This window comes from Leptodactylus fuscus, chromosome 3 (assembly GCF_031893055.1).
Source record: "Leptodactylus fuscus isolate aLepFus1 chromosome 3, aLepFus1.hap2, whole genome shotgun sequence".
NCBI lineage: Eukaryota > Metazoa > Chordata > Amphibia > Anura > Leptodactylidae > Leptodactylus > Leptodactylus fuscus.
Genome location: NC_134267.1, coordinates 169,005,874 through 169,019,754, shown reverse-complemented (window position 1 = coordinate 169,019,754; position 13,881 = coordinate 169,005,874). Strand labels below are relative to the sequence as shown.

General features: G+C 38.0%; 1 protein-coding gene across 1 annotated transcript in view; it reads right to left on the bottom strand.

Annotated features, from left to right (window-relative positions):
• IFT80 (intraflagellar transport 80) overlaps positions 1-13,881 on the bottom strand; it is an 88,093-nt gene that overhangs the window by 22,911 nt on the left and 51,301 nt on the right. The window contains exons 10-14 of the mRNA XM_075268730.1: positions 13,243-13,406; positions 12,356-12,420; positions 10,446-10,581; positions 7,957-8,104; positions 4,637-4,808 (exon numbers count right to left, since the gene is read on the bottom strand). Of these exons, the coding sequence (XP_075124831.1) occupies positions 4,637-4,808; positions 7,957-8,104; positions 10,446-10,581; positions 12,356-12,420; positions 13,243-13,406 (685 nt within the window). The remainder of the gene's footprint in view (positions 1-4,636; positions 4,809-7,956; positions 8,105-10,445; positions 10,582-12,355; positions 12,421-13,242; positions 13,407-13,881) is intronic.

Sequence of the window (13,881 nt, the reverse complement as noted above, 5' to 3'; positions counted from 1 at the left end):
GGTCCCATCAGTGACTGCCAGCTCTATCTGTATGTACTGTCATATAGGAGAAGCTGTCAGTCACTGATAGGTCCGCCTCCTTGACTTCTCAAATCAGAAAGAGCAGAGATTTCAATGGAGAAATAACAGGTTATACTGAATCTTTTCCCAAAACTTCTCAGCTCCTTCTACTCTATCACTTGCTGCCTCCACACTGAAGAGCATTTTTTATGTGACAGGCTCCCTGTAAACACCCAGTATTATTTAATGGCGTATGGTGGTATATAAATAAAATTTATTATGATTATTATTATTATGGTGGTATTATTTGGCAACTGAACTGCAGCTTTATACAGGAACAATATGGTAATATTATGTGGACTCTCTAAGGTAGTGTTATTGAGATACTGCATATGTGGACACTATTTGGGATTAGAAGTATTGAATAATGTATGGATGTATTATTTGTGCACTGCATGGTTGAATAATGGCAATATATAGGTACTGTATGAAAGTAGTATTATTTGGCATTGAATGGCAGTATTCTGGTATAAACATTTCAGTGCATATTGGTGTGTGTTTGTAGATATATATTTATTACATGTAAGGATACGTTTTTGACCAAAGAGAAACTCCTAATCAGTTTGGTCAATTTCATTCCACTGGTCTTTTTTTTTTTTTTTTTGTAGTTTGTGAGCCCCACATAGAGCTCACAATGTACATTTTTCCCTATCAGTATGTCTTTGGAATATGGGATGGAAATCCACGCAAACACGGGGAGAACATACAAACTCCTTGCAGATGTTTTTTTTTTTTGCCCTTGGCGAGATTTGAACACCAGGACTCCAGCGCTGCAAGGCTGCAGTGCTGACCACTGAGCCACCGTGTGGCCCCTTCCACTGGTCGTTTTTGTCCCCAATGTCTGTTATAAGGAAGTGGGCCTCTTGTCCACAAGGTTATTGTATGAAAATGGCACTCCTTTGCCTTGTCCTCTAAGTCTAAACATTACAAGGAAAAGGGTCTCCTTTACCCAGTGCCCAATTTTGTATAAACCTTGGAATGTCTTCTTCCTTGTTATGTTCTTCCTTATGTGTTGTGGTATATATTTGGAATAAAATTGCATGTGTTTTAAGAACATTGGAGAAAGCGCGGTGCCTTAATACTCTGGTCGTCCTTCTGCAATTCTTCCTTGTTATAGCCAGGCATTTATACCATAAACCTATATACTAGGAGAATATTTACACCAAATTGCTCCACAGCAATAGAACTTTTTCCTCCTCTAGAATATTGAAAGGCAATCTCTGAGAGGGCACAAAATGATTAGAGTCGGAACAAAGGGATCAATGATAGTTAACATCATTATGAGTTTTACAGGAAGACCTCAAAACTATAAAATCCTTTGCATTTCCATTTACTGTCATTAAGACTTTAGATAACAAGGTAAGTTTAGGAAAACCGAATGATGTGGTGTTAAGAGTTGCCTACAATGCAGTCAGGACAAACATATTTAGCACTAAGGGAATAAAATGTATATTAAATCATCTTCAAGTGATGTAGATTAGGTTATTAAAACAGGAAGAAACAAATGAAGGGTTAACAGAGACTAAATGGAATATTGTTAGACTTTTTTTCAGATATAAATTTGACAACAATTTTAACAGATGAGAACATAGCCCTGAAGATCTCGCTCACGCTGCTGATACAACTTTGTTTTTTAATCAAAGACAAAAGGAAGGTTTATGCGGCCATTATTCTGGGTTTGCACATTTAAATTTGCTAAGTTGCAACAGAGTTCATTGCTCTCAATGGGCCAATTCAAGAGAAATGTGAAGCTGCAAAGGCTTTGTCTGTGTTTTAACATATGTTGCTGCAGTGCAGATGTTCACACAAGCCAGCTTCATTGTTTCAGCCAACATAACAGCCTGGTGCTGGAAGGAATGCCAGGGGCATAAGTTCTGCTGTTGTATGAAAAAGCTCAGTCCGCTGGAAGATGCCCGCAAGAGCTGGTACACTAAAGGATAAGATAGAATTGGTTGATGAAATATGGAGTAGAGGTGGGGGATAAATATATGGAAAATTTGGTGTGTACTTAGGGAAGTGTATAGGTACTCTGAAACCTCCAACTCTCAAAACATACCAAGCAGGATCAGATTGACTGAACTGAAGAAGGTCTGAATGCCATAAGCATGTTGAAACTCTGTATGGCATTCAAAAGAAGGAACAATCTTTAACTCCTTAAGGACCAGGCCATTTTTTGGTTTCGCATTTTCGTTTTTCCCTCCTCACATTTCAAGAGCCATAACTTTTTCATTTTTCAGTTCACAGAGTCACATGATAGCTTATTGTTTGCGGGACAAATTGTACTTTGTAATGGCACCATTCAACATGCTGTGCAATGTACTGGGAAGCTGGAAAAAAATTCAGAATGAGGCGCAATTGGAGAAAAAATGCATTTGCGCCATTTTCTTATGGGTTTAATTTTTACAGCATTCACTGTTTGGTACAAATGACATGTTACCTGTGTTCTACGTGTCAGTACAAACGCGGTGATACCAAATTTATATAGTATTTGAAATTTTTTGATACTTTTAAAAAAATGATAAACTTTGCAAAATAGAAAAAAAAATTTGTGTCATCATGTTCTAACACCTGTAACTTTTTCATATTTCCATGTATGGAGCTGGTTGTGGTGTCTTTTTATGCGGGACAAGATGACGTTTCTATTGATACCATTTGGGGAAAGATCCGATGGTTTGATCACTTTTTATTCAATTTTTTATAGGAGGCAAAGTGTTGAAAAAAACGCTTTTTGGCTGTTTTTATTTTTTTTGCCGCTACGCCGTTCGCAGTACGGGATAAATGTTTTAATATTCTAATAGTTCAGTCATTTTGGAGCGCGGGGATACCTAATATGTTTATGTTTAATGTTCTTTAATTACTTTTATAGCTGATCTAGGGAAAGGGGGGTGATTTGAACTTTTATATTTTTTTTATTTTTTTAATACTTTTAAAAACTTTTTTTTTTCTTCTGTTACATTTATGATCAGACCCCTTAGGTACCTTGAAACCTAGGGAGTCTGATCGCTCATACTATTCACTGCAATACTACAGTACTGCAGTGAATAGCAGAATCGCAGCACTTCTATTAGACGATGCCTCTGGCATCGTCTAATAGATCTAGTGCAGAGACAAGCCTGGAAGCCTTCAATAGGCTTCCGGCTGTCATAGCAACCGATCACCGCCCTCTTGTGACGTTCAGGAGGGCGGCGATCGGCGAAACATGGCGGCGCCCATGCCGCCTGCGCTGTTTACACGCTGCGGTCGCGTTTGACCGCAGTGTGTAAAGGGTTAACAGCAGCGATCGGCTCGGGCACCGACCGCTGCTGTTAGTGGCAGGTCCTGGCTGTATTATACAGCCGGCATCTGCCGTGTATGGAGCGAGCTCAGCGTGTGAGCTCGCTCTATACATCCCCATGCGACCCATGACGTACAGTTACGTCAAGGGTCGCTAAGGGGTTAAAATCACCTAAAAGCTGAACAATCCTGTGGTTAAAATGAATCTTTACTATGGCTATAGGTATATACACCTATTAGCCAAACATTTTGTAAAATTTGGCCAACAGGAGCAATGAAAAAACATATAGAATACAAGTCTTTATTGATCCCATTGGGAAATTGGTTATTCCACAGCTCAGTGTAGAACACATTAGTTATAAACAATAGAACAGTAGAGCAATACAGAAATGTAACATATTCATATAGAATAATGATATAATAATGAAGTGTAGAATAATAGACCACCAACTTCAAGGACGACCCTATTTACAGAGCTGCTACAGAATGAGATTGCCGAGAGACTGAATAACCTTCCAAGTCTATTCCCTTCCATAGTGTAACTATATGAACCTTTCACTGAAGGAACTCTGCTGGCTGAAGAGGACTTGGTTACAAGGGTGCAAATGTTGGTCTATAATGGTCTTTGAATTTCCTTTAAATCCTATCCTGCAGACAGATGTCAAAGCTGTCCACCGAAGAGCTATCAATTTCATTATCTTTATAACATCCATAGTCCTGATACTGTCTCACCAAGCAGAGAACTCATAGAGTACGACTCCAGAAATCACAGACTGAAGATTTATTAAAAAAAAAAACAACAAACAAACAAACATAGCACACCTCTTACAACCTCCGATCTAATTTACTGTCCAGGTATAGACCTATGTACTTCTAGAACATAACCCTTTCCACCTCCTGAACCCTATCAAAATCAATTATCATCTCCTTTGTTTTACCCACATTCAAGATAAGGCCATTATTGTCAATATGGGACATATAGTTATGAGTTTCCTTTATACATTAGGGGAAGTAAGACCCTGCCTCCCCTGATGTGTATACGCAGCAGCCTGTCTGTTAGCACAGCGGGGTGAGAGGAGAGCACAGTTCTCTTATATGTGTATATCTAGTGTATTCTCTCATCACCCCCATTAGTCAAATGGCACACTTAAAGGAATACAGATCCGGAGCAGTAAAAGGCTGCTCTTACATAGGAGGTATATTCATATGACTGTTCCACTTTAAGGAGGTTTTTCTTTTCAGGGTTGAAATTTTCTATCAGCAAATCCTAATATACATCCAGCAGAACAAAATAATAATTCACCTTAACAAAGCGGCAGAGCCGGACAGCCTCGTTCCATTTAGAAGCCGTGATGTAATCATGAATAATAGCTGGATATGGCGATATGTTTGTGTGAACCAGGGAGCCATCACTTCTTCGGATTGTCACTCTGTTCCCGACAAAGCTCACGATCTGAGGACTCTTACTGTACTCACTGATAAAGAAACAAGACAACCACATGTATCTGGATAGAAATGTATTCCCATTGTAACACATACAATATATGAGAACAGTTTTTTCTTTTACAGTATAATATACAATTGAAGAGCTCAACGGAAAAATGGCCTAAGTCCAAAAATCAATATTGTGAGAAAAACGAAATTTAAAGTTTTAGCCTAAAGCAAACGGGCATTATTGTGGAATATATCTATCCAATGTAATCAGCTAATGAACACCGTTAATCCTAATCATGGGTGTACAAATTCTGACCGGGACTAAGCGAGCACGCTTATAACAAAAGTTGCACGACATCTAACAGGAGTACCTTCAAAGCTGTATAAGTTCCAAAATTTAATACAAAAATTGCATAACAGAAATAAAGGCACATCTTAAATATGGCTTACACATCGAAGGCGCTACAGCACACGTATCTTTATGGTTGCCGCAGCAGTCGGCTTAAGTGCAATCTTATGCTAATATCGTCAAATATACCGTAAAAATTATTAAACGATGAAGAATAATAATTACCTGCCTCCCTTTTCGGCGCTAAATATGTGCAAAAGTCGATTTAGAGCCTTTTAAACAATAAGACAAAGTTTTTACAGTAATATAAACAACAGACCGGAAGTCATGATTTCAATGAAAAAATTACCAACGAGAGTGAAGTAAGTAAGTTTGTATTGGACTTAGGCCATTATTCCATTGAATGTAAATTCTTCTGCATTGAAATATATGGACTTAGGTCATTAATCCTAGGTACCTTGTAAACCCAATGCATAGAACGAGGTACAAAGAAGCTTTCTAGGTAATAATTTGAAATATGACAAAATGTGGACTTAGGCCATTTTTCCGTTGAGCTCTTCAATTATATTGTTGTCCCCTTAGATTTATATAAACCGATACAAAAGGAAAAAGTGAAATAATGGTCCATCCCCACCAATCACATTGCTGCTTCCATTTCAGTAGGTGTCCTCACCAATCACGTTGCTACATTCATTGTAAAAGGCTGCTGAAAAATGAAAGATGGATTCTGATCGGCTGCTATGGGTAACACATAGAAACGTACCTGACACTGAATGTCCCAGGCAATTCTCTCCCAATAGAGGACTATTAACAGACACATGGGAATCATGACCTGAACAAAGACACATTAAACTATTGTGTATGGGGACTGACTATTACTTGTTAGTTTAAGGGTACATTCACACTTATACCTTGCGAATCTGATGTTCTAGTCAGTCATTGGATAAGAGCAATAGACTGAAGGTCAGAAGAAAGAACAGATGCAGATGCAGCAATCTCCATCTGCATTTGTCTTCACTGCATTCTTAAAGACAAAAAGTATGGAAACTTTCTTCCATCTTGTCTACTTATGTTTTTATCTGATAAAAGTCCTGCACATAGAATTTTACCTTTCATATTCTGTCTGTATGAGTGGGCTTTCCACTCTGTTGCTAATGGATCAGAACAATAGACTTGAATGACAGCAGTGTGAGCTTAGTTTAAATAAAGGCAAGCAATTCATTTAATCATCTATTTTACAAGAGGTAAGCGGCACCATAGATGTATAGCATCCGCTTATCTCCACTTCTCTATTTAGAGAATATGCAAGTTCAGTGGACTAAGAGTTTGTATTTTTGGGGATAGGATAGTATGGGCAGCTTATGACAACCTATAGCCTATAACATTTAGTAGCATGGTGGTAAACTGCTAAGTACAGCACCAAGCATAGGTTCATCTCCAGTCAGTTTATATGCTCACTTTACCCCTGCAATAGGTGTAAGCGATGTATAGCTGACATAAAGATAGTCAGACTTTGTTTTCTTTGTAAGTTTCTGTACAGAATGCTGTGAAAAAGTCATGTGATTAACATATACAATTCTACCATGCAATATCCAGTAGATGGCGCAACTCCCCACATGCTCAGAATGAACCAACCCACTGCTACATTCACATATTACGCTGAGTAGCTCTGCTCACAACTATCCAAGCTCACAGCATCTTATTATTTCATTCATTCTGCGTGTCCAATAGATCCAGGTTCTTCTCTCAATAGGTTTATGCCACTGGATTTTGGTCTCAGTTACTCACATCCTTTTTCTAATGGTAATGTGAGGCAGGACAGCATGGACGTAAGATAATTGAAATAATCCTTGTGAGCAAACAAGTTGAACTGACTGTCCGTTTCAGTTAACTGCTCAGAACTATACACTATCGTGCAAAAGTTTAAGGCAGCGGATGAGGGTAAAAAAAAGCTGTACAGCAAGAATGCTTTCAAAAGTAGAAGTGATAATAACTTTTTTAAATGACAAAAATAAATGAATGAAGAAAGAAGAAATGTAAATCACATCAATATATGTCTTCTTGCTGGAACTCTGCGGGGAGGTTGTTCCAAACATCTTGGAGAACTAACCACATATGTTCTGTGGATGTAGGTTTGATCCAATCCTTCATGTAATCCCAGACAGACTGGATGTGTTGAGATCAGGGATCTCTGGAGGACATATCATCACTTCCAGGTCTCCTCCTCCAAAGGGTGGAAACACCAAATATTGAAATGATTTAGATTTCTCTTCCTTTCATTCACCTTGTGTTTTTTTAATTGACATTCTTACTTTGTAGCAGTTTTTCTACACCTGCCTGAAACTTTTGCATGTTACTGTACAAAAATGATGTCTTCTAATGTGGCAGAGAGGCCTTTGGTCCCTTTCAGGGTTACAGGGAGCAGGTGTCATAGATTTGCACCTCCTCTAGCTACGCCCCATGAGATGAATGACATTTTAGGTCACAGAACATAATTCTTCCGAGGTGTAACTTATATAATTAATAAATAAATAGAAGACAATAAAAAATTATAATAAAAGTCAAATTGTGTGATTAGTCTGGATTTGAGGATTTGAAGAAGGCAAGTACAGAACGGTATGGGTATTGTACCCATACAGTTCTGTATTTGCTGTCTCCAAATTCTCTAATCCAGACTAATCGCACAACTTGACTTTTATTATAATCTTGTACAACTCTCAAACCGTGCATATGTTATGGACAACAAAGGGTTTACTTTATGGTAGATCACTTTTCCCCATGATTTATCCAGTCTTACAACAATATGGCCATTGATATAATTGACAGACAAGCATACATACCTTCCATCTTTCTCAGTAATAGTTTTTGGCAGCAATTCTCTATCTACATAGGCTACGTTTGGATAGTACCAGACCGTGAATCGACTGTCCTGAATACCACACAGTATATTAGATAAGTCACTCCAGGCTAAAGTGTGCACCATACTACCTGCAGAACAAAGAGAGGCAACACATTTATACATATACAATCATTTAGGCCTTTGACATGTTGTAGAACCTCTTCATTCACCTATGAACCAAGGGAGAGAGCTGAAACTCTCCTAGAAGTAACTGTGTGAAACATGGAGTGAATGTAAAATTTAGCACATTGGTAATGTAGGTTATTAGCTTTTTGATTATTATGTAAGCTTCATATTGCTGTTACTAAACAATTTGGTAGTACTTGGAAACCATCAACAAGCAGGCTACATGCTTTTAACAATTCTTCATATGACTTTAGCTGTATTCCAGCCATGGCATGAACATATTTATAGGTCAAACTATATAATATAGCAATGCCTGACAGATTTACCATTCACTGCTTGATATATAATGTAGCAAATGTGCATATATGCTTGTCTGTATGGAGTGAGAATGTATGGAGTTGCACTCATGTGAAATTAGGTGTATATGCTGAGTATACTCAGTAACTCTGCATGTGTGCATGTAAGAATTGAGAGGGCACATGTACACATGTAATAGCCATTGAACAAATGTGCAATTGTCCCGCTACGGCACATTAGAAAATAGCCACGGTCATACAAAGTGGCTCAGTGGTTATAACCTGTAGCCTTGCAGCACTGGAGTTCTAGGTCCGAAACCAACATCTGAAAGGAGTTTGTATGTTCTCCCTGTGTTTCAATGGGTTTCTGTCAGGTACTCCAGTTTCTTCTCACATCCCAAAGACATACTGATAGGGAATGTAGATTGTGAGCTCTGTTTGGGACAGTGACTGTCAATGTCTGTAAAGCGCTGCGGGATATGATGGCGCTATATAAGTAAGCAAATAAATAAATAATTATTCTTGAGTATGTAGTGAATATTCAGGTAGTGACTACATATAGTATGCGGATATGTCCCAACTGTAAATGTATGATGGTATTTGATAATATATATGTTCCTTTTAGTATGTAACGGATCATACATACATTCTCCTTCTGTCTCTACCCCCCTCCCCTCATAGATTGTAAGCACTCGTGGGCAGGGCCCTTTACCCCACTGTACCAGTCGGTCACTGTTAGTATTATATCTACCTGTATATTCTGTGTATTGTATGTAACCCCCAAATGTAAAGCACCATGGAATTAATGGTGCTATATAAATAAATAATAATAATTATTATAATCATGGACAACACATGAACCTTCCTATTTTATCATTATGTGCAGTCCATGGTTGATCCATTTTTCATATCTGTGAAAAGCTGATCAACTTTTTTTATTTATTTAAATTTCTTATACTTTTCTGTCAGACTTTCACAGACCCATAGACTTTAATGAACCTTAGTGGTCTGCAAAATGGACCAAAATAGAGCATATCTCCATTTTCTTTCCCATGAAATGTTGGTCTGTAGAAAACTAAGGGATGTCTGTTTGTGCACATTAAGGCCAAATGTGCAGGCAGTCTGTGATTTACACTGATATCACACAACTGTAAAATACGGTTGTGTGAATAAGCCCTAATAAAGCTGCTTGTAATGCCAGAATATTTTACTATATTTTTTTTCTGCAATGCTATGTAAATGACATGTTCACCTTTGAACACTATTTCAGATTTTAGAGTTTACACTGCATTATTACCTTCCATGAAACTTACTAGTGTTCCGTACTGACTCAGTATCTCCATATTTTATTCTTGTTGATGCCACGTACATGGACAAGTAAATGACGCTTTACATCAGGCTGTGCATTATAGTTTGATGTTAAAAAGCCATCTGTCCCTGTTACATTCCCAGCTGTTTAAGCGTTTCCCAGTGGTCGGGCCCCCAGATATGATGTGAGTGCTTACAGTAGTAGTGAAGTTGCAGAATCACTGATCCATTATTGGGCATTGTGAATGTTGAGGGTTCTCGTGGATGTATACTCCTTGATTAAACGTTTATCCCCTCATTTGTGTATAGGGTATACGTATTATTGTGGAATAATCTCTAAGGGTGTATCTGTCAGAAAAGTTCCCTATTGCTTCTAGTAGCAAGCAGCACAATTGTACATGCAGCTCCTGACTATAATACAGGCTGCAACTCAGCATCGGTGCAAGATAAGTAATGTAATGTATTTACAAAGTTACTCCACTTTATGTATGGTACATTCTATCTATAAATGATGCTGAATAAATATATTAAATTCTGCACGGCCTCTTCGTATACAGTATTAATCTACTGGAGGCATATGTCATAGACAAGAAGTGGTTTACCAGCTTTACTTTGGATTAAAGCCTAGATGTATCTTCTCAAGTAACTCTCATATTCCTTATGGATGTCAGTTTCAGAATAAACAATTGATGCTTCATACCAATTTTCACCGCTCTCTGTTCTTTTCCAAGCTTCCTAACTGTACTTATGTAGAGATCTCGGTTTTTATCAACAAATGCAATTTTTCGCTCATTTGCTGGTCCTCCTTGATCCAGAGCAATCTCTACTACTTCAATCTGAAAATGAAAAGTGCGCACAAGTTATAAATACAGTATGAAAATGTAACTAGAAATCCGCCTACCATTTTATTTGTGCACCTGTGATTTACCTATTCTGGGGGTGGAATCTGAATATTTACAGACAGGCTCTGAATTCATTTTGCGGTCTTTGATTAGAAGGATAAAGGCCCTTTTACATAGGATGACTTGGTAGGCAAACGTCAGGGACAGTTGTTCCTAGGAGTGTTCATTCCCAATCATTGCCTACGCCAAGGCTACATCATTATTGTATGGGAACGAGTGAATACAATTTGATATTTTCCAGCTTTGGTCAGCAATGACCTTAGGAGAATGGCTTAGCTATCTTTATGTCCAATTGCAGATAAGGCAAAAGGTGGAGGCTCCTGCTTTAGCCAGTTGTCTTACAGCCAGACTCAGGATTGTGAGAAGTTAAGATTTCTTTATATATTTCCCAGTTTCAGCAAATAAATGTTACTTTTTGTACAGTGAAAACTTGTACAATTTTCCAATATCTTTTCTGTATCAATTTCTTGCATTTTTTCTAGATCTCTGCTTGCTGTCATTCACTGTTTACTACCAGGAGATAAAATCTGTCCATGGTATGTGATATAAATACCATGGTCATGTGATGTACAGTCTATGATCATGTGATATACAGTCCATGGTCATGTGATGTACACAGCACAGTAGCTCTGTCTGGTAACAAGTTGTGCACCTATGTGTCAATCACATGACCATGGACTGTACATCATATGACCATGGACTAGTTTTTATTCACAATGATTAAGCAATGAATGACTACAAGCAGAGATCTAGAAAACCATGATGAATTGATACAGAAAGTATATTAGAAAATTATAGAACTTTTTATTATTCAAACAATGGTAATTATTTGCTGAAATTAGATAAATCCTTTATTTATAACATGAGACAAAATAGAAGCAACAGAAAGAAGGAGAGGAAAGGTGAAAATTCTGAAATATTTTTATGCATTTTCTACATTTAGTGTGAATTTAAAGTGCCCCACCCGCAAGTGCAGTTGTCTATAAGAGGTGAAGGTCATGTGGGCTAGCCCCAGGCTTCACACATCAGATAGCTTATCTGAAATGGTCAAATAAATCTTGACTTGTCCTTACAACACAACATAGTGGATACATTAAAACACACATATCAGTAAGAATTACTAGAGGAATATATTGCCATGGTTAATTATAATCAATGCTTTAGATCTGAATTTAATAAAGGTCCTGTACACATGAAGAACCATCATGAAAAATAAGAAAATCAACTCTAGCATTGCCTTTTTCAACTGAGTTTCAATTGTGCCTTTGGGTATGGAATAAAACAATGCAATCTGTACAGAATCATAAAATGAATCTTATTCATGGATACTGCTGTCTTAGGCCTGGTACAGATGACTATGAATCTGATTGAGATCACTTGCACTATTTATGACATTTGACGACTTTTGTCCCTTAAGTAGCCACAGAAAATCCAAGTCCGCAGAGATAAGACAGAAAGAAGGCATGTGGCAGCATCATATTGCTCACTGTCCAAGGAATTTAATTCACAACTGTGTGTGGTCCAGCTGGAAAAAATCCACGCGGGAGACAAAGCGCTAGTTATACAGTAGTTAACCTCTATGTCTGCAAACTGGCTCTTGTTTTATTTCTTTTTCTTCCTTCTCTTTACCAAGTAAAGCACGACATGAGGGGCAAATGACAAACAAAAGTAAACAGAATATTAAATGCAGCAGTACTGAATACTGTACCTTATGCGCAAGAGGCTTCCCATCTCCCAAGGGCTTTCCTGATAAAGCATCAAACAAGTAGATCACTATAAAAAAAGAAAGAAAACATAATGTCAATATACATCTGTATTCTCAGGCATAGATTTCTATTTAATAAGTGGGGAATGTATCATCAGTGAGGCAGGCAAGAAAAACGTTCACGTTCAATGGTCAACAAAGGAGGCTACATTAAATGTGCAGATGCGGCTTCTACCAGCAATAACTAGGTTAGCGAAGCTGGATACATAGCTTTATTTGTCATGGTGAGATATATAAAGGGTCTATAGTTAATTAATAAAGATTTGCAAAAGAAATTAAAGTGACTGTCCAGTCACCATCTCAAAAGTGGCATACAGGTCAGAAGCTATAAGTAATGAATACGGGCTACTTGTTTTCTTCTGTTTGCTGCTTGGCTGATCTTACATCGGCTCCATGTGGACAAAGTTGTGATATGTGATTACAGTTGAGCTACAGTGACTAAAGGGAGGCTGGAGTAGTCTAAGACACGCCCCCTCTTATCATTGGTTCAGACAGCTGCTCTATCCCTCCCCCTGCAGCTGTGTAGAAGCACAAGTCTCTTTCACTTGCTCTCCAGGAAATCAATGCAGGGAGAGAAGATTTCTATAACAAGGTCAGACTTATTGTAAAGTAAAGATTACTAAACCAGATAAATAGATTATGAGATAATTGACACATATTATATTTACTGAGGTGAATGATCCTTAGTGATGGCGAGTCTGGAGGGCCACTTTATAAGATTGCTATGAGACATTCCTCTCTGCTAATATAATACATTCATCTCAATTCATCCATTTTTCTCCCAAGGAAACGTGACATGGATACAAGCTGTGCTGAAAACTATGACTTACACTTTTCATCTGTTTTGTCCTTTATAGCAATGGTATCATTGCTCAAAGAAACCGTCTGTGCATTGAGAATGTCTGTTCTCATACCAGGAACTTTAGGATTGCTGATGAGACGACCTTCATAGGAGTATAAAAACAGACTGCCACCATCTACCAGGAGGAAATGCCTGCAAGAAAACAAGGAAGGAAGTGACCAAAGAGCAGGTACTTTACAGTCAACAATTTGGACATCATCAAAGAGGACTTCAGCAAACAAAGCAATAACATCGAGCAGAAGCTCCAAAACTCATGATATATCACCAGCTAAAAATCTTTGCTATTTTCCGGAGCCTCATCTGTGCTTCTAGTTATGCTCAACCCAGATTTCCTTTACTTTTCTTAGCTACAGATCAATAAGCTGGAGAATGTCGATTTTGCTGAGTTACAAAGTTGAAACTGTGCACCAGTAGCACCACGCTTTACAGCATTAAATAGCAAGTAATCCAGTCCTTAATACACATTAAAGCCGGGTGGAGGAATGCAGAATGGAATGTCGTTCATTTGTTACAAAACACAGAGCATATGGCTGATTGGAAACTAATGCCATAACACAAGCCACGTGCATGTACAGGCATCTGACACTTGCTCCACACACTAATATAC